We start from the raw sequence: 23,530 nt of genomic DNA, 5'->3' as shown, positions 1-23,530 counted from the left end.
AAGAAATCCAAAAGCTTACGAACACGCGTTCCTTGGTTCCTCAACAGAGGGAAGGCTGAAAACTCGGGAGCTATTCCTACAGAACAAGAGCGATCCGTACTTGGCCACTCTGGTGGGCTCCTTCCAAAGCTATCGAGGGCTCATCAGCTTTAAGAAGCGCGCAGCTGTGGCAAACCACGTTTCCAAGGAGGCAACTCCGCGCCCACCCTCCCTCCATCCCTCCCAGCAGCTTCTCTCGGCTTCCACTCCCCACCCACCCGACTCCACGAGCCCCTGAGTAAGCTCTGACTCACTCCCGGGAGCGGGAACACCACGACCCCCCCCCCCCCCCCCCAGAATCACAGAATGACCCTGGTTGGAAGGGACCTCAAGGATCATGTAGTTCCAACCCCCCTGCCTGGCAGGGCCACCAAACATACACATTTACTAGATCACCCTTAGGATAAAGNGGTTGGAAGGGACCTCAAGGATCATGTAGTTCCAACCCCCCTGCCTGGCAGGGCCACCAAACATACACATTTACTAGATCACCCTTAGGATAAAGCCGCAAAGCGCCGCCCGGCCGGGCAGCCCCACACGCCTTTCCCGCGCACCCAGCCCCGCCGGCCCCCACCAACCATCCCGGGCACCAGCAAAGCCCACAGCTGGCCCTCAGCCCCGGCACACGCGGAAGGATGGGGCGGGAGGGCAGCAGACCCTACCGCGGCCCAGGGGAGGCCGCGAAAGCACCGCCGGCAGTGCCGGCTCACAGCACTCACCTCTCTAGGAGAGGAGGCGGCGGCCTGCACGGAGGCGACGTATCTCTCCACCTCGGGCTTCGTGCGCCGTATCATGGCGCCGAGCCCGGCCGTCCGGCCGGCACTCGTCGTCAGTAACCGCGCTGGGCCTCAACAGGAGAAAGAGGAAGCGGCGGAAGGCTGACACTCCTGCGTTACGCAAGTTCCCGCTCCGCAAACGCCGCAACGCCCTGCGCTGCCCAACGCGGACACGACAGACGTCACAGCGCGGGGCGGGGCGGCGCAGGCGCCGAACGTACGCATGCGCTTTGTGAATACCGGACGGCGGGAAGTTGAGCTGTGGAACGTTGGGCCGTTCGATTTCAAAGCTGCTTCTCACAGCTTCCTTGTCCTTCTGTGGGCACGCTCCAGGGTCTCAATTTCCCTTCCAAGAAGGACATTGAGGCCCTGGAACGTGTTCAGAGGAGGGCTACATAGCTGGTGAGGGGTCTGGAGCACAGGCCTTATGAGGAGAGGCTGAGGGAGCTAGGATTGTTCAGCCTGGAGAAGAGGAGGCTCAGGGGAGACCTTATTGCTCTCTATAACTTCCTGAAGGGAGGTTGTAGTGAGCTGGGGGTTGGCCTCTTCTCTCATGTAATTGATGATAGAACTAGAGGGAATGGTTTTAAGCTGCGCCAGGGGAGATTCAGGCTGGACATTAGGAAGTATTACTTCTTGGAAAGGGTGGTCAGGCATTGGAATGCACTGCCCAGGGAGGTGGTGGAGTCACCGACCATGGGAGTGTTCAAGAAACGTCTGGATGTTGTGTTGAAGAATATGATTTAGCTGGGAAGTATTGGTAATGGTTGGACTAGATGATCTTCTAGGTCTTTTCCAGCCTTGATAATTCTGTGATTCTGTAATAAAATCAGCCTCAAAGCATGTATATCTATGTGAAATATTTATAGTACTGACAGGCCAGGAAGTGAGCTTCAACGACAAACCTGTAATTGTCCAGGCTGCCTAATTGCTAGCTCACTCCCTGGCCCTGTTTTGCTCTTCTTTTAGTTAATGCTCTTGGATGACAATAACCATGGTTATTACTTCAATGATAGTTTACTCCAAAGACGGCTGCTGAGTGATCCATGGCAAGGTCCAAAATCTCAACAGTGTTACTATTTTGCTTTTTATGTACACTTTTTTGGGGGGGAATCTTCCAGTCATGAACACAGCAATGGCTGCATTCTGCTACTCACAGAATCACAGAATTGTAGGGGTTGGAAGGGACCTCTAGAGATCATCGAGTCCAACCCCCCTGCCAAAGCAGGCTCCCTACACCACGTCACACAGGTAGGCGTCCAGGCGGGTTTTGAATATCTCCAGAGAAGGAGACTCCACCGCCTCCCTGGGCAGCCTGTTCCAGTGCTCCGTCACCCTCACTGTAAAGAAGTTCTTGTGCACATTCGTGCGGAACTTCCTATGCTGCACTTTCATCCCATTACCCCTAGTCCTATCCCCACGCACTTCTGAACTGTTACTGCATGGAATAACCATATACAATAATGAAGTAAAAAAAAAACAAACCCTATCTAGCAGTAAACTGGAAGTCTGGGATGAATGTTACATTACAGTGAAAAGAGAAGAGAGTAAAATCTGGGAGGAAGATGTGCCTCTTCAACTTATTTTCTTTCAGAAAACTTGGTGTCAGAGCCAATCAGAATCAAGCTGTTGGTATGATAAAAACAACAATTTCTTTTTTAAACCTTAAAACTAAAGTGCATATGTCTCCTTTAAGTCCGGACAGTAGAAGAGTTTTACATACATGGTCACAGGTAGAAGCATAGGGAAGGAAAGCTGCCTAGATGCTTTTCCACCCATCTCAAGCACTCATGAAAGAGAGGTGATACAGGTTTTAATAACATAGCCTTTATTGATGACACAGGAAAGATGTTTTAAAGCATTTGGTTTTCCATAAACAGGGAAGGAAACTTTGCTTGCTACGATGTAATTATATAAAATCGTGTCTCTAATATGAAAACAAAGGTTTGCATACTTGATAACACAGTACCATCGAGAATTTCTAAGTAACGGTATTTTTGACAGAAAAGGGAAAAACAAATTTTCATGTACAGAAGTATAAAACAAGCACAAACATACTACAGTGAATTCTGACTATTTGCAGGCACAGTTCTTGAAGATGGCTGAAGAAACAGATCCTAGTAGGACCAAACTGCATATATTTACACTCACAGTGTAAAAGTAATGTTGCCAGTTAACTCAAATACGCATTTTCATTGCTGTTCCAGAAGTCAGGGAAGCCTAGAAGTTAAACTTTAACCTCAGGCATTCACACTCAAAACAAAATCCTTCTTGCATCCTGCATAATTAAGGCAAATTTTGTTATCTTTTGAGAATACCTCGTACATAGTTTCTGCACAAAAATAAGAAATAAAAATAAAACTATATATATATATATATATATATTTAGTGGAACACTGTTACATATGGTCCAGCAGAATAAGGCACAAAAAGTAAATAAAATGCAAAAGCTGATATAAAAGTTAACGTGTTATTCTGAATGGAATATAGCAAAATTCAAGTAGATCTGAGTATACTCGTTTCTTGCAGTGGGAATTAGACTTCATATAGATTTTTCATGCTAAGTCTGATGTACAAAGATTCAGCGTGTAAGTACAAACTATCGGAAGTAGGTCATTCGTACAGTGACTGTATTTAGAAATATGGTATTTTTCAAACCACCTTAAACAAGGCTCCTCGATGGGACGGTTGGACTAGATGATCTTATAGGTCCTTTCCAACCTTGTGATTCTATGATTCTATGACTATCTGACTTGAAATCCAAGCATTATTTTTTCTGGAAAATGAGGTATGTTTGGTTTCTTGCCCAGGACATGGGAAATTTTGTATGCATGCTTAATTTGCATACTGATATTTTCATTAATATAATTGACACTACAATGTCGGGCACGTTGGCACAGTGTGTTTTTGCAGGTACTCACAAGCATATTTTCTCAATCTAAAATTCCTCAGAGGTTACTGTGCACAATGGCTCGCTTGTATCGGTGCATTATCAGGGTCAGAAACCTTTCAGGTGAGTTGAAAGGAGCACGGTCTGTTTATCAACAAATCTGTATATACATGTACTCAGAGAGAGAATGAAGAATTCAAGATGAAAGGCATGCATTGTAATCTGTTGCCTGATTACAGCCTCAGAGTCCCTCCCAAGTAACAGATGTAACATTTTCCTAAGGAAAAGGGAGAGCAGACCAAGTCTTCACTTCCTTCCCACAGTTTCAGCTAATTTCTTCAGTCTTTTCTTCAGCTCTAGAGGAAACTTCTCGTAGCACTTTTTGCAGACAGGCTTCATATCAAACTCAACAAATTTATTTCTAAAATGACATGGCAAGAAAACAAAGTTTTAGTGGATGGGATACTGGAGAAAATGCAGGTTGTATTAATGTGCACAGACAAACAACTGCAACTGCACTTTGTACATATGTATGAAATTACTTTATATACATTGCAGACTGTGAGTGAAATACTCTGAGTGTGTTATGTCCCTATTTATAACTCTTAAAAAATCTTTCAAACTCAGCTGTAGTGCTAAGCAAACTAAGCTCAAGATAATAAAATAACAATATATCAAGTGGCAGTTTGGTGAAAAACATTAGGCTGTGACAGCCAGGAACGCATGCAAAAAACATTAAGTAAAAGCATCTGTAACACTGACCAAAGAAGAAAGGAGCACAGGTGGCGGTGAGGAGAAAAAAAGTTTACAAACAGATGGGCTTTTTCTTTTTCTGCTTCTCTTTCTCTTTCACCTTCGCTTCGCGTTCCCGTTTGGCGAGGCGTCGCTTAAATTCATCTGGCATTTTCTCATAGCAGTGTTTGCAGACAGGTTTTAGATCAATTTCAACAAACTTATCCCTTCAGAGTTAAAGGCAGAAAAAATAAGGGATGAAAAAGGAGAAGAGTTAAGAAGTCTGAACTGAAGGAAGAACGGAACGGGCAGCTGAAAGAGATGTAAATTAGTAAATGGAGCAAGAGGAAGGTACAGGCACATTTCTCGGTGTTGTTCATAGGGCTTTTGTACCATAACAGTTACACCTACAGCAACATTTCACATTTTAAAGATAACCACTGATACGTTTTGAAGGCATCACACCTATAGATTGACTTACTTGAGCGTTAACTTAGTGTTGCAAGTTGAACAAGCGAAACAGTTCACACACCATGCCTTATTCAGGGCAGACACAACTAGAGCAAGGGGAAAAAAAATAGGGTAAATCATTAGCATTACCATTCTCATTCACTCCAAGCCCCAGTTCTCTTCATTCAGGATCACAGTAAAGAAGATGCCGCTTCTGGATTGTCGTTCTGCAGGTACAGTCCAGTCCCAAAGTGTGGGGAAAGCGCACATGGAATGTAGGTCTCACCCTATATTTACATGACTATGAACTACTTTATGGCTCCTTTTATATACCAGAGGCTTCCTCCCACTTTGATAATGGCTTTGGCTTAGGTGAGGCTAAGATGTGTTTACTTCAGTCAGGTGAAGCTAGGGACAAAATCACGTGGCATGACTGCATGTGGAATGATTTGCCTTATGGCATTTTATCGTTGATGACAGTCCCAAAAGGCCTACAAAACAATCTCTCTTCCACAAAATTAAAATGCTTCCAGTTATGCCTTCAGAGGACAGTCCTTCCAGGTATGATTCCCTTCTGGTTTTGTGAAATTACCATCAATCTCAACTTTCACAAGACAGGTGCCTGTGACAGATAGCTGAATATCTCCAGGAACCAAACTGAAACAATAGAAGGCAGGCACTTAAAAAAAAATCCCTTACAAAGCCCACCTAAACTGTTCTGTATCTAAATACTTTTCCAAATCTGCGTCACGATCCCTAAATTCATTTGAGGAGATGCCTCTGTGGTCATTCTTTTTGAAGCTGGTGGGGGCAGAAAGCTTTCTCTGCATCTCCCAACATCCCAGGCCTGTGGTTATTGCTTAAAAGTTTTCCAACTGACCACAGTTCTCTTTAGCTCCTGTTTGATCTTCTATTATCATGAAACATCTGCTGTAAGGTCTTCTTCCCATTTGGCCTCTAACTAGTCACATCTATCCTAATTGCTGATAGAGAGAATGCCTCTTTGTGCTTTAATGGGAGCAGTCAGGGATTCAACAAAGGACCTTCCTTCCACTTTTACTAAGAACTTTCATCAAAACGCAACGTTAAGAAAACAGCTAGAGAACTGCTTACCATCTCCTTCAATCACACGATTGCAATGGAAACATACATCGCCAAACAGCTGAAGAGGAAGGAGAAGCAATGAATTTTTAATGTAATGATTTTATTGACAGTAATTTCTCAACTGTATTTCAATAGCTGTCCTGTTTATTTCAGTTTAAATAAAGGAGAATGATGGCAAGTCTGATTTGGGTTTCCAATTCAATCTTGCATCATTTTATCACAAAAAGTCTTTGTAATATTAAAGATGAAAACATTTATTTGCATCTGTTTGACCCTCTACAAATATGGTTTTGTTCTGCTGTTTCCCTAATTCTGAACATTAGAAGTTCAGCAAAGAAGAGTCACATACTTCACATACTTGTTTTTAGTAACCATCCAGCTGAACATCTGTACATCCATTCAACACACAGCTCTGGCCTGGTGTATGTTCTTGCTCTATCGTGACTGCAATACTATTGCTAATAATGTCCTGGCATTTATTGTCTGCAGAGATGCCAGCAATATTTCAATCACCTGCCCTTCATCGCTGACAAATTAAGGGTCCATCTGTAATTAGCAGACGCCTTACAACTCCCAAATGTAACCCTCCTTTATTTATCCAAGCAAAGACGTGTACATGACACCTTGCATTTGGCTTCCAAAGAAGAAAGGTCTATCCATTATGCTGCTGGACTCCCCAGTCAAAGGAGTCCGGAGGGAAATGCTAAAACTCCATACACCTCTTATTTAAAGGCAAGTGGTCACTAGGTGGTGTCCTCTGACAAATTTAGTCTTTGTTAGTCTTCAGCAACTGGTTGAAAGAGCTACTTGATGCAGCGTATCTTAACACACTGTCATCTTAGAATTGCATCTGTAAGGAAGACCTCGCTACTCAAAGACTTTGTGTTAAACCACAGCTCCTGAGTGGCAAATCATCTTTATGTACTTGGAGAAAACTGGATGCTCTGATGTTACAGACGTATACAAGCTTGAAATAGCTCAACATAAGCAATGCTAAGCTTGAAGAACAACTAGATTCTGATTAGCCCAGCTATCCTTTGTGAATTACATACAGTTTGCTCTTTTAAATGCAAACCTTACCTATAGAGAAACTCATATAAACTGACTGCAGTGGAACACCCACTGATCAGCTTTACTCTCACAGGTGATCATAAGAAAACAGGATCTTCCCAGTTTTCCATCCCCCGTTAATCAAACCTATTTTAAAGAACATGCAACCTTACCTGGTTATAGTGGGTCTCACAATATGCCAAGCCTTTTCTCTCATAATGACGATGACCCAGGAATGGCTTTTCACATTTTGCACAAACAAAATGCTACGAAGGAAATCATGGATTTTTTTTTAATATATCTTGTCAATAATGTTTTTTTCAAGAAAGCAAACAGACAATCCCTATACTGCACATGATCAAACCCTACTGAGCTCGCTGCGCCATCTTGAAAACAAGAATTACAACTATTGTTTTGTACTTTCAGATCACTGCCTTGAACATTTCATTTCCTTGAACAGTTTGTCATAAAACTTTACTGCCTTTCCATGTATTCTGCTTCTCACTTGGTGACATCTTCTTCTACAAGGACCTTGCAGTGCTTCCTTGGACTACTGACTTTAGCTCTGCAGGCAGAGGTCTTTTCTCAGTGGAAGATCAGACATATGAAGGTTGAAAATGGGATTAGTAGATGCATTTGCTGATCACTGCTGCATACTTTCCTAATCCTTCCATGGAAACTGATTGTTGATATTCCAGTTAAGTATGTTAATGTTTACATTTGTGAAAGACAATGCGTCAGCTGATGTTTACCTCCACGTGCCACTGTTTGCCCATAGCATTCACCACACGTCCTTCAATTGGTCTTCTACATGCTCCACAGATGGGGACACCCATTTTGTCATGGCAGGGTAAGCAATATAATTCTCCCTTCAGCTCACGAGCATCAGCAGTAAGTTCCTTCCTGTTCAAAAATTCATTAATTGAGCGCACGAATAAAGAAACTGAACAATTTCAACCAGACATAACCATAGAATCACAGAATCACAGGATGACCCAGGTTGGAAGGGACCTCAAGGATCATGTACTTCCAACCCCCCTGCGTGGCAGGGCCACCAAACACACATTTACTAGATCAGGTAAATGTGTATAACCAGACACGTATCTAGTAGCAAGGCACTCAGAACTCATCCCTTCTGCCTGCTGTACAGTACTGCTTTCCACTTTAAAACATAAATGGGTGAAGCAAATAAAACCAGCATTCTCCTGTTTTCTTTTGTGGAACTCAAGTTACCCGCAGTTTGCACAGTTGAAATGATCAGGGTGATAAGGATCATTTTTGAAAATGAGAGGTTGTTCGTCAATAATGGCATGGCACTTCTGGCAAATGTACTTTCCCAGGCCTTTGGCTTTTTCCTTGTTATGGCAAGTACGGCAGAGATGTCTGTAACAACATAAAAGAAGACAGGTTAAATACCGGCACCTGTTACAAATCAAGCATCTAACAAACTCATTTCTATCAGTTCAAGGTACAAAACACACACTTGAGAAGAAATCTGGTGTCGAAGTAACTAAGTAGTTAATATTTTATGTGCATATTTTAAGGTATCCACTCTTAGTTTTGTGATGCATTCTTAGACCTTTTTCTCATAAGACACTTCAGTCAGTCCATCTCAGCAGGAAAGCTTTAGGAACTACAACCTCTACATCTCTCACAGCTTTCATTTCATTGTCACCATGATCAGTGATAGAAGGAAGGGTAAAGACCCACCTGCCAGCATTCTTGACAAATCCGATATCTGCCAATACTTCGTGGCAGATATCACAGCGGAAGCAATCTGGATGCCAACTGTTGTTCATAGCTTTAATGACACGACCGATAATGAACTCACCTGTAGGAAACACAGTAAGAGGGTGTATAATACCATGCTACACAAAGTTATAAGAAGCCTGCAACCAAATCACTAGAATTATTTCATCATTTTCTGCCTTTCTCTTCTTCTAGAAAAGGACACTTTTGAATTGTCATTCACACAGTGTCGGCTTCTACTCCACTAGGTCTATAATCAAGCCTTGAAAGGGCTCCATATTCAAAGCACAACAGAACTGCAAGAAAACTCCTGGAGTCAAAGTACAAAGATACAGTAGGAGAATGCACTTACTAAATAGCAAATCCAACACACGCACTGATTTCTGATCTACTACCAAATCTTGTTCTGTGAGGCACTGAAAAAGTGAGAAAACTACCATTTCATATTCTCTACTGCACAGCCATGCCAAACATGCATGTTGTTCTCTGTGTACACATTGCAGTCAAGGTCCCTGAGCAGTGCAAGCACTGCCTAAAATATGTCTGGAGCTCAGCTTCCTGGTGCTGTGAAAGGCTCAATCCTGGCTCTACAGAGCCTACAAATCAAACAGCTGCCAAAGAGAAGCGATCAGGCAGATAACAGATATAAATGAGATGAAGTCTAACACGCAAGTCTGTGGCATTCCCATGAAGTCATAGCTTTTCAAGAATAAAACTGGATGGTCTCTAGAAGTGTCGGAAAAGCCTGAGGCATCACTGCTGACAACAGCCCTGTTGATTTTGGCTACTCTCACTACATTCAAAAACCGAAAAAGCCCATTTCCAGGCAGGATCCATGGAGTGCTGTGGTAAGTGAGCAGTGACCTGGGAGGCAGTCCAGCCAGCCAGTCACACCCTCCAGCAAATTCACTTTCTGTTGGAACAAGTCAGTACATAAAACTGATGAGGTTTTAATAGAGCTGGTGCTATGAGGAATCAGAAGCAGCAGAAACTAATGAGCTGTGGCAGCTGGGAGGGAAAAGTCCTGGAGATACATGGTGTAGCTCCTTCATAAACCTGCCAGAGACCAAAACAGTTTCTGTTCTCCCTGAGTGCTGCAGAGGTGAAGTCTCCTCTGCCAAACTCCCCAAAGAGAAGCTAGGAGCAGATCAGCAATAGGAGCAAATCAGTGACAGAAGAGGACAGGACAGCAGAGCTCTGCCTTGTATGGACAGTGCTGGTGTGCAGGAAGAGCACTGCTTTGTGATTCAAGGGGTTAGACAAGAGGATTCACGAAAGTCCTTTCCAGGCCAAGAGCAGGAAAGGAGAAGGGGAAGCTGTGGCACACAAGAGCAGGAAGAGAACAAAGGAGGGAGACTGCAGAGTAACTGGAGGAACACAAAGGTCCCTCACACTTGGGAAGTGACTGGGCTGTAGAGGGAACAAAGCAGTTCCTCCTGGTTTGTCACACGCTTCAGGTTCATTCAGATATCACCACTGAGCTCTTTCTTCCTCTTCCCCTGCTTGTTCAAATCTGCAGCTGAAAATCCAAAGGTCCAGAACATCTGCTTCCCCCGCTTCCAGCATCTGACCCCTCCCTCCGCACAAGGGAAAGGCCTTACTAAGATAAGCGAAAGTTGTAGCAGCTTGCCCAGGTGCCTCAGAAATATAAGATCAAACAAGGATACAGCAATGACTTCTCAACCCTGACCAAGCAAAATGCGTCACAAACAGAAAACTTGGTGTAAAAGAAAACTTGCAGTTGGTTACAGCATAGCAGACATGCAAGCAATTGTTCAATAGCAGCAAGTAAAATGCAGCCCTCAGGGTTACATAGTAGACAACAGATGCTGAAGCCTTAAAGGGATCTGTGTCAAAAATGTCCTCCTCTGCTTCTGTGGAGGACAACATGGATAGGTTACAATTATCAAAACAGATTAAGACTTGTGAGAGGGTTTCAGCTGCTTGAGAGGGGATGCGAGTACATGCATGTGGATGCAGAAAATCAGGAGCTCGTGAATGAACTGCCCATTGAGTCACTGGATAAACAGTTAAACTACTCATGCAAAGAATGCAACCTTTTTTTTTGTTTTTTAAACCTCCTGTTTGGTGACCTTTAAGAAAAGCAGCTCCCTAAGTTCACTGAAGTTCATTCTGGAAGTCCAGCTGTGTGGGGCCACCTCCCAGAGGAGATACAACAGGGCTGCACATCTTCCCCCAGCAACATATGTTGACTTCCCATTTGTGATCAGTGTGAAATATTTCACCTGAATGTAAAACTTACCACACTGGTGGCAGCAAGGGGCAAAAAGCATTTGAAAATCATGTTCGCAGTACTTCCTCCCTTCGAACTGCAAATGGAAAACAAGGCAAGAGAGGTTAGCAGCGTGCCCTTGACATAAATACTGTAACACAGCAGGTTGTTTCCACAAGCAACTGAGTAGCAGAAGATAAGGATCTGCATTAATAAGCAAACCAGACCACGTGCTAGAAAAACAGGCACGAAATTCACCCACCTTAATTCAGATAATAGACAGTATGTGTTGTCAGTACAACACTGTTCCTTTAAAATTGCTGAGTGTAACCCACCTTCTTTTACACAGAATCACAGAATGACCCGGGTTGGAAGGGACCCCAAGGATCATGTAGTTCCAACCCCCCTGCCTGGCAGGGCCACCAAACATACACATTTACTAGATCAGGTTGCCCAGGGCCCCGTCCAACCTGGTCTTGAACACCTCCAAGGACGGGGCATCCACAACCTCCCTGGGCAGCCTGTTCCAGGGCCTAACCACTGTCCTAGTAAAGAACTTCCCCCTAACATCCAACCTTTACTTCACAACAGATGCCCGAATTTTGAGAGACTAAGAAAATCTGATGCAGACAGAATTCTATGCAGGAAATTAGCTTTTGAAAAGCTTTCCTGGGGGGAAGCATTTTCCCTGAACCCATCTGATCCCTTTCTCACTCAGTGTTTCCTGTAAGGATGGCCCAGCACACTGGAGGAAGTAAGTCTGGGGGAAGGAAGAACACCCAGGGACAGAAATCGTTGCAATTCAGGGAGCACTGCGGGCAAAACATAAAAAAGAAATCGTGCTTTTCCTTCCCAATGCTTGTCTGAGGAAATTTTAAACAACAAAATTCTCTAAGCCGACTAGATGAAATAAGGAGCTGATCTGAAGGGATCTGGAGCTGAATCTTCTCAAAGCTTAGAGAAGTTCAGTTGTAGTTCATACAGAAAAAAAACAACAAACCAAACATCTCAAAAAGAAATAAGGTATGGCACTGCATTAACAATCTAACTGAGGAATATGTAAGAACATGTAGACAAGTATGCCCTAAAACGATGGGAAATGTTTAGATACCTTCAGGCGCACCACTGCTAGACACAAATGGCAGCTGGCATGTTAAAACCAGACAGATCATATTAGGTATGTTAGGATTTGAATGTCTTAAGTTTAAAAAACTGGAGAGAAGCAGAGCAGGAAAACCCCACTCCTTTCTTTCTACTGAATCTAACACAAAACAAAGCAAATAGCGTAACATATTACCCACAAATTAAGTTTTGATGCATGGATAGAAAATACAGCTATATCCTTTTACTCTCTGAAATTTCAAGGACCAACTAAAACATAAGTGCAGTAGTACAGTGCAATCCTTAGGCAGGACTTAATGCAACCACCTATAAGTCACTGCAAGCACGAGATCAGAAACTTTATTCCTGCGCTCAGCCTAAATCTCCCCTACACAAGGATCAGAAAGATGTGTGCTCCACAGTCTCTTTTCAGAAGCCTATTCCAGCAATTCATCAAGGGCTTTCCAACGTAATACTCTAAAACAGATGACCTTTTAATTGGAAGTAGTGCTTGTGTCATTATTATTTTTAATTAAGAGACAGAGGACTATTAATGTCCCAGAGAGTAATGGAAACTATTAGTTCATTGAGAACTGTGCTTCCTGCCAAATATAATTCTTTTTAAACTGAAAAAACAACCCCACCACCAGAAAGCTTCCAGCCTGGTGTAAACAGCTGATACATTGGGAGATGCAGATGTTTGCTTGCATTTCAGAGCCACAAATTGATCTGGGCAGACAGAACAAGTTTCTGTCAGGCAGGTTGGTTACTATATGCTTTTGTTTATATTTTCAGCATTGATCCAGGTTTATAAATACCTGAGGTGTGGGGGGCATAGTGGCGAGGCTGGTCTCTTTTCAGTAGTGCGTGGGGACAGGACTAGGGGTAATGGGACGAAGCTTCAACATAGGAAGTTCCACACGAATGTGCGCAAGAACTTCTTTACAGTGAGGGTGCCAGAGCACTGGAACAGGCTGCCCAGGGAGGTGGTGGAGTCTCCTTCTCTGGAGATATTCAAGACCCGCCTGGACGCCTACCTGTGTGATGTGGTGTAGGGAGCCTGGTTTGGCAGGCAGTGACACAGCACTGATTTAAAAGCAAGGTCATTGGACTATTGTAATGTGGAGTTCTGTTAATTCTATGGTTCTGCATAGAACGTTTCACCACCACATTACCTCCAGCTGATCTCCACATATTTACTAACCTATGATTTGGAAAGACATGCAGAAAACCTGATTCTTTACAGATGCTCCTAGATGCTTGTAAGGGTCCTAAAAGGGCTTTTAACAAATGGTTGTGCGCTATGGGTAGTATTCAGCTCTTCTAACCTCCACTGTTTGAAGGTGAGGTGCCCACGGTTCCCATTGGGAGGGACCTCTAAGGAGTAGAGTAGCAAGGTCTTAAGAAAAAGCCCACCAAGTAATCACAATGGGGTCCCTCTAGGCAAGGTGCCACCAAAACTGTCCATGCAAATGGGCTGTTATTCCACTGTCAGTACTGGACTGTGCACTACTATGTTATAAAACTCGCTGATGGCAACTACAGGGAAAGCAGCCTTCTGTCGCATTCTGCAATGACACCAGCTTTTCTTCCTGAGTAGTCTGACCGGTTTCACCTCACCATGGTGGAGCAAAGCATGAAAACTTATGGCAGCACTTGAGTGTAAATGTGATAAGCGGCTTAATGACTAACTGGGGAAACTCTGCAATTCTTCCGATAGGCACAGGAACAATATTTAACTTCTACAAGTCTTTTCCAAGAAACGCTAGCTTAGCTGAACTGGGCACAGAATAAATATCATCTAATGCAGGGCTAACAACAATGCACGTGTTTACCCATGGGGAACCTGTTCAGAAAAACACATTACCTGTCCATAAGTCCACATGCATCTTTTTAAAGGGTTCATTAAGCCAGTCTGAGGAATATATTCCTTCTGCCTTAGAACCTCAGAACATCCTGAATGGAGAGGGAGCCACAAGGATAGAATCATAGATCACTAAGTCCATCTCCTTGCTCCTCACAGCACCACCCAAAAATCAGACCCTGTGTTTGAGAGCGCTGTGACCACTGCCCTGGGCATCCTGTTCCATGCCCACTTAGTCTCCTCTGCTCTGGGCTTAAAAAACCAGCGGGTCCCTCCTCACTCATCTCGCCTTACAGACCCTTCCCCATCTTTGTAGCCCTTCTTCGGATGCTCTCTAATAGTTTTTTGCCCATTTTATGTTGCGTGCCCAGAACAGCGCACAGTAATCAAGGTGAGACCGCACTAGCACTGAGTGAGCAACTGCCTTCTCCAGTCACTGTTTCCTCACAAAGATAACAGATCACCTTAATTACTCATTGTCAGCCATCTCCTGAGCATTGGCCAACCTAAGCTTACCCTCTGTCTGCTTAGGGCTGTTCCTGTTCCTCTCTCTCACCTAAATGCTCTGAGATGGTATATTCCCAAGTCACGTGCTGAGGTGCTAAATCACACTGCATGAAAGAAGAGCAAGCTTGCCTCCTTCTTCACTTCTGATTTACTTAATGAATATGTGTGTAAACAATGTAACTAAACACCATCAGATCACTTGTCCCTGCCAAACAGGTTCAGCTATGGCCACAGATGTGCAACAGAAAAGCTGTAATATTCCTAAACCAGGTGCAAACTTAAATCTTTCTTTCCATTGCAGCCTCTCTTCTATTCTCTAGGAGACATAGACTGTCTCATATCACAAAAGACCACTCCACTTCCTGAAAGAGGTCCATGGATTCTCCCACTGTTATTTGAGAGTCAGAAAAATGATGAATAAAGCGCTCATTATTTAGAGAAAAATACATTTTATTGTTTCATGACAGATTTATCAACAAATGTTCTACTTTTAAGATGTATGTATCACCTCACATTTGACTCAGGTCTTAACACGTCAGGGCAGACTCTTTACTGTGCCTGCAAACAGGGAGCAACTCATGATATTAACAATAATAATGCAATGTGTAAATATCCAAGGGGTGTGTTGTTTTGTCTTTTCTTAATTGCTACTCTTTTGCAGCCCACCTTTTGATGTGTCATGGAGCACTGCTGGCTCATTTGCCACAAATTGTGCTACACTATCTCTACAGCACTGAAAAACCTTTTGATCCTCAAGAAAGGTGAGAGAAAGTAAGCCCAGGAATCCCCTTTGCCAGCCTCTTTTTCCAATTAATACTCCTCTCCCCGTCTCCTTCTAACCATACAGCATGACTCTGTATAATTAAGAATACCCCTGTGGAAGATTAAATGTTGTGCTCTTGACACAATGATGGGCACTGCATGTGAAAGTGGGTTAGAACAGAATTTTCAGAAGCAACTGAACATTTGATAATTGTGTGCACTTTGCCTTTAATCTGTTAGAGCCTCAGTTAGCCATCCACAAACCTCAGGTAATAACTGCCTGTCTCCCATGTTCTACCCTTCCTTACACCTAGGGTTAAAGAAAGGTGAGTGGGGTTTTCCATTGAAAGTATATTAAACTCTGGGTTTACCTGACTCAGGCCTCATCTGATTTTGGCTGTCAACGCACCTTGACCTCAGCATGATGGCTTACAGGTCAAGTGATATTTCAGAAGCTGTGCAGGCCTCACTCACTCACTCAGCAATAAACCTCCTAAAGACTGCAGGATGCTGGGATTTCCCTTTGACAACTCTATTCTAAGAAGAATGCTTTCCCTGTATTTCTGATACAATATTTTTCTTTACAGTGAGGGTGACGGAGCACTGGAACAGGCTGCCCAGGGAGGTGGTGGAGTCTCCTTCTCTGGAGATACTCAAGACCCACCTGGACGCCTACCTGTGTGACGTGGTGTAGGGAACCTGCTTTGGCAGGGGGGTTGGACTTGATGATCTCTAGAGGTCCCTTCCAACCCCTACAATTCTGTGATTCTGTGATTAATATATAGTATGAAATGAAATGTATATGTATGAAAAAAAATCTGCAGAGGGAGAGGAATCTCCAGTAGTTCTTTCCTCACTTAAATAAGGTTATACGCACTGATATGCTCCAAACAGCCATGGAAACATTTCTTCTTCCTTCTCCCCTCTAAAAGGCATAATCTTTTGGAACTCCATTTCTTCCATAGCAGTTGCTAAGGTATCGATCAGCCTGTAATTACTTCTCCCAGCTTACCTCGTAGAAGAGCCCTTCCGGAAACTGCTGGAAGCACTGGGCACACACGAAGCACTGCTCGTGGTACAGCTCGCCATTGCTGTTGACGATTTTCTCTGCTGGCGCAAAGCCCCCTCTACAGCGCTCACAGATGGCATTTGCGAGTGCGTTTGCCATGTTGCTGTCATGAAAACAAGAAACAGAAAGAAAATGAGTTCCAAAGGCAGCACAACTGATTCTGGTTCTCTATATTTTTCCAAAGCCAATGGCATCAGCCTAATGCTAAGCTGTCCAGTGAAAACCTTTCCATGAACTTAATGACTTGTGGTGATCCCTTAGAAATAAAACTGTTTCCTTCTGGCTCCAAACTCTTTGGAAACAAAATCAATGCGTTATAATAACTATTGGTCATTGTTACAGATGCTGTCTCTTTATGAGGAGAACCATAGAATCATAGAACCACCAAGGTTGGAAAAGACCTAAAAGATCATCCAGTCCAACCGTTCACCTATTACTAATAATTCCCAATAATTAAGGACCTCACATTGGAAAATACGAAGGCTAATTCTAAAATAATTCACAATTCTAGAATACGAGAATACAACAGAATACAACATTAATTCAAAAGCTCTAAACAAGCAGTGTGGAAGAGTTTAAAATATTATACATGGTAGGTTGCTGAAAACCACAGCAGGTAAACAAAACTGTAAAATCACTTCAAGCTATGCACAACTTGTAGAAATAATAAAGTCATAGGATCTTTGGTTGGTTTGTTAGGGTTCATCTCCATAAAAGCAGATTGCAGCTCCTCAGCACCAGACCAAGGACAAGGAGAAGGTAGAAATACTCTGGCTGCAGTGCTGGGGTGCTCCACCATGACCCAGGCATAGGGCAATGCAAACAGGTGATGCAAAATAAAAGCTCAAATAAATAGCAATTTTGGTTGCTTCACAAAGGCATGTGACCACAGAATGAGTGTGATAGCTGCAAAGTATCAAGGGGATTAGCAGCTTCACTAGGATTGTGTTCACACATACAACAGTCAGTACAGATGTCTTACACTTAATTAAGGCCCCAGTACCAAAAAAGGGTCACTGTCCTCACAGTGAAACAACGAGTGGCCAAATTTCACAAAGGGGGTCAGGCTGAGGAAGGGTCTATTTCATACTTAAGAGTATCAGCATACTGAAAAACAGCACTGATTATTTGTATAAAGTATAGCTAAGCATACAGTTAGCCAATGGTCTACATGGATTACGTATGTTTTCTGAAGGGGGAAAAACGTCAGACACTTCACCCGTACTCTGCGTTAATCTGAACAAGCAGTATTCACAACATAAACCACGAGCCTCACCATCACCTCACCAGTTCCTGAGTATTAAGGGTGCTAAACTTACAAGTTACTTAATACTAAGTGCTGTCGGAGAAAAAACGTAATCCAAGTAAAAACACGTATGTAAAAACAGTGATGCATGCAACAGTCCTGCATTAGTGAAACAGCCTACACGTTCGCCCAAAACAAGCAAACAATCTGAAGTCAGAGACGACTTGGCAAATGCCAACCCTGCTTCAACCCCTGATAAAAACGTCTGACGCAATCACTGATTAAGTTCACAGCACCAGCTCAAATTCTAGTTGATGATTACAACTGGCAACATATCAGACACAGAGCTGTGGTAAAGGCTGCCTTAGAGAATGGCTTACAGAGCCCAGACGGTAAAAAACACAGTGACCATATGCCAATAATGTCACCGCGGTTACAGCCCAGAGCTGAGCAGCGCGGACTTACAATTTTGCGTAGAAGTCACAAAACTCTTTGTAGAGTTTAACGTCACTGTGCCTACGCTGCAGTTTCGACACTGGTTTCTCGCCTTCATTTCCCGTTGAGTTGTAGGCATTGTGAGAGACGCTGTAAGCGATCTCTTCATTCTCCGGGATCGCATAGGGGTAACCTCTGCGCTGGAAGTCCATGTTCCTCTAGCTGTTATCACGGGTATATATATTCTGTGCTTATATCGCGAGGGAGCTGGAGGCAAAGGCAGCAGAACAATGCGCCGGGCTTCCCCTTGTTCTCAAACCAAGTGACTAACTTTCAGCGCCTCTGTGTCATTGAGCCAGAGCTACCCAGCACCCTGCCAGAGCTTCAAGTTAAAAGCTGTGCTGCAGAGGAGCACATTCCAGCACTGGGCTGTCATGCACACCCAGATGCTAGAAAGGGGCTTTGCTGCTGGCTGCTGATGGAGAAATCCTCTTGGACCCGGAGAGCTGTTTTGTGAGCAACCAATGTGATCCAAGGTGTTCCTCAGCAAACCTGTCCGCAGGCTTATGTCTGCTGAGGGGATGGATGTGGATTCCAACAAGGCTTTGTCATGGGCTAACCAGCATGAAGAAGAGGCTTCTGTCATTAGGTAAATATTGTTTCAATGCTTGGGCATATTAATCACACTGTAAAAATGGCCTTTTAATGCTCCACTTATACCTTCTAAGGTATATATGCTGCATTTATCTATAGGCACCTTCCTTCTCATCAGCACTTCACAGAAAGCATAGATACAGAGGGCCAGTTTGTTTTCTGTTTTGCCTCACAGGCTGTTAACTGAAGTGCCAAGTATGCTATAATAGATGAAGGAAATGAAACGGAGCGTGATTTTCAGTACTGTGCTGCATTTAGAACAATCACCGAACACGAGGATGCTCCATAGATTTGAACACTGAAGTAATGCACTGTGGATATCAGGAAAGCGAGAAAGCAAGACCAGGAAGAAAGAAGCAAGAGTGAAAATGAATCATTCCTTCACCACAGAAAACCGTCCCAATGTTGCGATTATTTTACAGTTATGCTCTCTTCAAAAATCTAAAAAACCTAGCAAATTAAACTCATTCTTGAGCATTGATTGAGCTCTGCACCACATGTCTCAGCACTGGCTGAGGTAACTGAGTGTGTGCCCAGCAGAGGACATGATGCTCTCAGCTCAAACCTGGGCTCACACATCACTGTCTTCCCATGGCCTGGCCAATGCAGTGCTACAGATTTTCTTCTGGAAAGCAAAAGCAAACAGGCCAGATTTCAGGAATGGGTTTGGTCAGGGTTCTTCCCTTTAATTCCCCTTGGTGGCTTCCAAGCAAGCTGCTCCCGTGTGTCACAAGACATCATGGCAGGTGGGGCCAAGGCAGCATGACCTGTGTGTTTATGCACACACAGGTCTGATTATCCATCTTAGGATCATCAGGAGCCGCAGGTTGTAACAGGTTGAGGAGGCTGGAGCTCAAGCCCTATATTTATCTGCTGTGGGGCAAGCTCTAGACGAAGCACTGCTTGGGTCATAGCTATAGGTCATGATGACATTGCTGGTGCAGCACTGTGGGAAGCAGTGCTGGAGGGAAAGGCTTCTCCTCCTCCTGCTGCAGCACCCATGTCTTCTGTGCTCCCCGATGTGCCTTCTGGCTAAAGCAGACTTGTTCTGCAGGCTGCTGGCACTGCTGCCAACTGAGTTACTCCTGACTCCTTCCCCGGGAGGGAAGAAAGGAGCTTGCCAGGAGTTTAAAAAGGGCCTTCAGGCTACCAAAACAAAACATAGTTTCTACTGGGATGGTCTGGTAATCCACAAAGGCACAGTAACTGATCATCTTTCTCTCTTTTTTTGTCACTTTGCTGCTATGATCTACACCGGGCTGACTAAGACCCTCTGTATCTTCACCAGTAACTCAAGGTAACCCTGAGGTGCCACAGACCAGGGAGTGAGGAGCCACCAGGCCAGGAGGGGCTGCTGGCATCCCCCAGGGCTGGATCAATTCCTACATGCCTTGGTAGTGAGAATAAGGAGAAGCCAGTGTTGAACTGGAGGAGGTAAGCAGGGAGGAAGCTGACAGACTGGCTTCCACTGGCACATGGGGGTCTCTGCAGATGCCAAAGCTGATGGCTGAGAAGGCAACAAGAGAAAAAGGCAGAGAGAGGAGGGGAAGTGTACGACTGCTGCTGTGAAAAACAGCAGGGAAATCAAATGTGCCGCTTTGTGGTGTCTCCACTCCCACCAGGAAAAACTGCCTGCTGGTGCCAGCAGACAGGGACTCTTACAGAGAAGGCCGGGAGGCTGCGAGCCCTGTTGAGCGCCTTGCTCCATTCCCCAAATAGAAGTGCTCAGCAGTCACTGCTCCAAACAAGGTGCTTGGCAAAAGCAGCTGCTGCTTGGCAGTCTGCCCGCTGCCCTGAAATAACGCTGCTGGCTGAGAGCAAACCTGCTGCATCACCACTGCTTTCAGGAAGCCAAGCACCCCATCGGGTTGGAAAGCAAACAGAGCGCAGCCCTCCCCTTCCCACAGAGGTAGGGGGTGAATTCACTTTAACTGTTGCATGCAAAATGCAGAATAACTAGAGGAGAAGCTTTGCCTTGAAACCACCGCGACTCTGTAGTGCCACATGCTAATCTCTGCACTGACCTTTTAAGTGTTAATTGGTCTTTTATGTCTTCTTTACTGAAACTGAAAACACTCTTGGGTTCTGCATGCTGTAACTTCTCATCTCTACACGCAATTGGAAAGAAGGAGTAAATATTTTCTATAACGAAGATATATGCTATATGTAGGATCATCATGTGCCCAGCACTGCTCTGCTTCTGTTGAAAAGGATTGAAAACCACCTTGAAACCACTGCAATAAAAACCAGGTGAATTCCACGCGCTCCTAAAAGTTTCATCATTTAGCATTAGCCACAGAAAGCATGATTAAGCTTCTGTGGTGGGAGTTTAAGCAGGGCAAACAGAAAGGCAACTCTAGCTGTTGCAAATAGTTCAATATAAACGTATTCCAGTATAAACATGTCCAAAATATGCTTTGGTCTCTGCAAGCGGAGAAGGTTCACATTCCATCTCTTCATAAGGAAATGAATACAACTGGAATAATCAGGTATGCAGCACCTTCCCACACAGCTCTTTTCATCAGCTATACAAGCACAGGGAGAAATCAGTCCCTACCAGGGTTCATAGAAAGGGAGAGCAATATTTTTATCGCACTCACTGATAGGGACTGCACATCTAACCTCTCAAAGAGACCCACAGTTGAAAGCAAAGTGAAGGAGAATTGAATGCGGTCAGACAATTGTAAGCAAATTACAACTAAGTGTATGTGTGCTCCTCATCCCTTCCTTAAGGAATGAATTTAAAGTCCAAAAGTGCAAAATTGAGTTTTGCATCTCCTGATGTTTCAAAACTCAAGAAATTTTCCCTCAAAAATAACATTTCCCTAGCACTAATATTCAGTTCATATCACCCGCTACCGAAGTTCACTACAAATACATCCCTGAATCCTTCATGCAAAGGGAGATATCAGCCTTTGCTCCTGCCCTCGCTGTCTGCTGGCACTGCCTGGAACTAATGCATTTACAGACCAAGCCCTCTGACCTGAACAGCTCACCCAGGAGCTATAATTAATTCCTTGACTAAACGTAATACCCAGCCTGCCAGGAAAGACTTCCATGATGGCTGCGAAGTTCCTTATAGGGCTGAAATGACAGCCAGCAGCAGACTTTTTGGCTGTAAATGATGCTCTTATTATAGCAATGTCGCCACTGGAGACAACACGCTAAGGACTGACCTTCAGCCTAGGTGCTGGGGGACAGCACTTGCTTACCTCCCAAATCCTTCTCAATACTGCCACTAATCTGCACCTTCAGCAGAATTTTTTTCACCTTAAGTCTGTTTATCTAGCGTTTTTCTAGCTTATAACAATGAAGCTTTTCACTTCCTGAATTGAATAGTTTGTTTGGGGTAGAAGGCAGCATGTGGCAAAGGAAACGTCTTTTCAGCTGTTCCTCTTTTAATTCTCTTCACTCACACACAAATTAAATTGCAATTGTGAGTCATTCTGGGGTTTGGTTTCCCATTTTTTCCTTCACATGCTCACTGCTGTATCACCCAGCTTTAAAACCAGCAGGAGGGAAGGCAGCTAAGCCATCTGCAATTATTACAGCAAAATTAAGCACTGGCGCTAATATTCAACAGATGAAAGGGAATAGCAGAAGCAATTTGTGCTCATAAGAGTCACGTATGAGTCATATATTGAGAGATAAAGCTAATCCAAAGTAGCAGTACCTTTATACTCCATCGTGACAACCATAAAATTTAGTGTAACACAAACCAAGGGTCTTCATCCTGTATTTTATTAGCTGTTTGGGATGGGATGCAGACATTGCAAGTAAGCACAGGATAACACACACCAAAACTCAGAGCATCGTTTGTACTTGGGAAGCACCCCAAGATTCCTGGGTGCAAGGTGAGAGTGGAGGAACTAGGAGATGAGAAAAGAATCAGAGAATGTCACAGAGTGTCTGGGGAGCCCTGAGGTCACTACTGGCTGCAAGCTGGGATTACCACCCTGGGAAGCCCCATAAAAGGCCTGGTCTCTCTGTCTGTCTCCTGCACTTGGGCACCGCCAGAGCTGCTCCTGCATCTGGAGAGCGTCATGGAACAGAACACAGGTCCCTCGAGGACACCTGTCAGACTGGCACGTGGAACAGCTGAGAGACACCGGAAGAGAAAAACAGGAGAGGAACCCAGTATTGCACCCTTCTCAAGCTTGATTTCCTCAGTGCCTGCACGCTGGTAATTTAATAGGCTGTGACGTTTACATATTAGCTTTCACAATGTAGCCTTCTCTCCTCTGCAGAATAATTCCATGCGTAAATTCAGTCCGGCGTGACGGACTGCATTCAAAGGAGAACTAATTTGTCACGAGGAATAATGAGCAATCACGTTATATTTTCTGCGAGGAATGTTTGATAAGATGCTATCAAAACAGACGAAATCAAAAGCAAAAGGAAATTTGTACTTCCGCAGATAATGCTCTCAGAGCAATCAAGATCCTAATTGCTATAATCACTGATGCTCAACAAATCTGCGGAAATCACTGGCTGTTACAATAAGGCAAACGTAAGAGAAGCAGTAATTTCTGTCACGCAGGCAGTAACCTCCAGTCATTTGGAGTCACAGGAGGTGATAGTCAGGGTGAGCAAGTCAGGTAGAACTGCATTGGAGTTATTATGCAATCTGAGAGACAAGGGGTGAGCAAGAAGGCAAGAAAAATAGGGTGTGTTCGATGTGAGTTATTTTAACCCCTCAAGCAATGAAATGTTAGGCACAAATGAAAAGCACAGCCTCAAGTCATTTGGATATCTCACAAACTCCAAGTACGGCAGTATTAAAATGGAACCATGAAGCACATTTTTGCTGTCTGGAAGCTACCATAATTAATAGCAATAAAAGCTCAATGCTACATCTACACGGACAAG

General features: G+C 44.0%; 2 protein-coding genes across 11 annotated transcripts in view; both read right to left on the bottom strand.

Annotated features, from left to right (window-relative positions):
* Nucleotides 1–1,055, bottom strand: part of LOC107306461 (E3 SUMO-protein ligase RanBP2-like) — a 29,583-nt gene extending 28,528 nt beyond the window's left edge. The window contains 1 exon segment of the mRNA XM_032441978.1: nt 759–1,055. Within this exon segment, the coding sequence (XP_032297869.1) occupies nt 759–1,040 (282 nt within the window). The 5' untranslated portion in view covers nt 1,041–1,055.
* Nucleotides 1,056–2,622: 1,567 nt separating this feature from the next.
* LIMS1 (LIM zinc finger domain containing 1) overlaps nt 2,623–23,530 on the bottom strand; it is a 52,786-nt gene continuing 31,878 nt past the window's right edge. For 7 of the 10 annotated variants that reach the window (XM_015849714.2, XM_032441976.1, XM_015849718.2 and 4 more), the window contains exons 2-11: nt 16,270–16,429; nt 11,054–11,120; nt 8,752–8,872; nt 8,275–8,424; nt 7,794–7,944; nt 7,215–7,307; nt 6,001–6,049; nt 4,919–4,994; nt 4,468–4,664; nt 2,623–4,126 (exon numbers count right to left, since the gene is read on the bottom strand). In XM_015849714.2, the coding sequence (XP_015705200.1) occupies nt 4,511–4,664; nt 4,919–4,994; nt 6,001–6,049; nt 7,215–7,307; nt 7,794–7,944; nt 8,275–8,424; nt 8,752–8,872; nt 11,054–11,120; nt 16,270–16,429 (1,021 nt within the window). In that variant the 3' untranslated portion in view covers nt 2,623–4,126; nt 4,468–4,510. Of the gene's footprint in view, nt 4,127–4,467; nt 4,665–4,918; nt 4,995–6,000; nt 6,050–7,214; nt 7,308–7,793; nt 7,945–8,274; nt 8,425–8,751; nt 8,873–11,053; nt 11,121–16,269; nt 16,430–18,037; nt 18,315–23,530 lie in introns of those variants that run through there. The other 3 variants (XM_015849685.2, XM_015849694.2, XM_015849710.2) reach the window with 3 other exon arrangements.

This window comes from Coturnix japonica, chromosome 1 (assembly GCF_001577835.2).
Source record: "Coturnix japonica isolate 7356 chromosome 1, Coturnix japonica 2.1, whole genome shotgun sequence".
NCBI lineage: Eukaryota > Metazoa > Chordata > Aves > Galliformes > Phasianidae > Coturnix > Coturnix japonica.
This window is presented reverse-complemented; position numbering and strand designations above follow the sequence as displayed.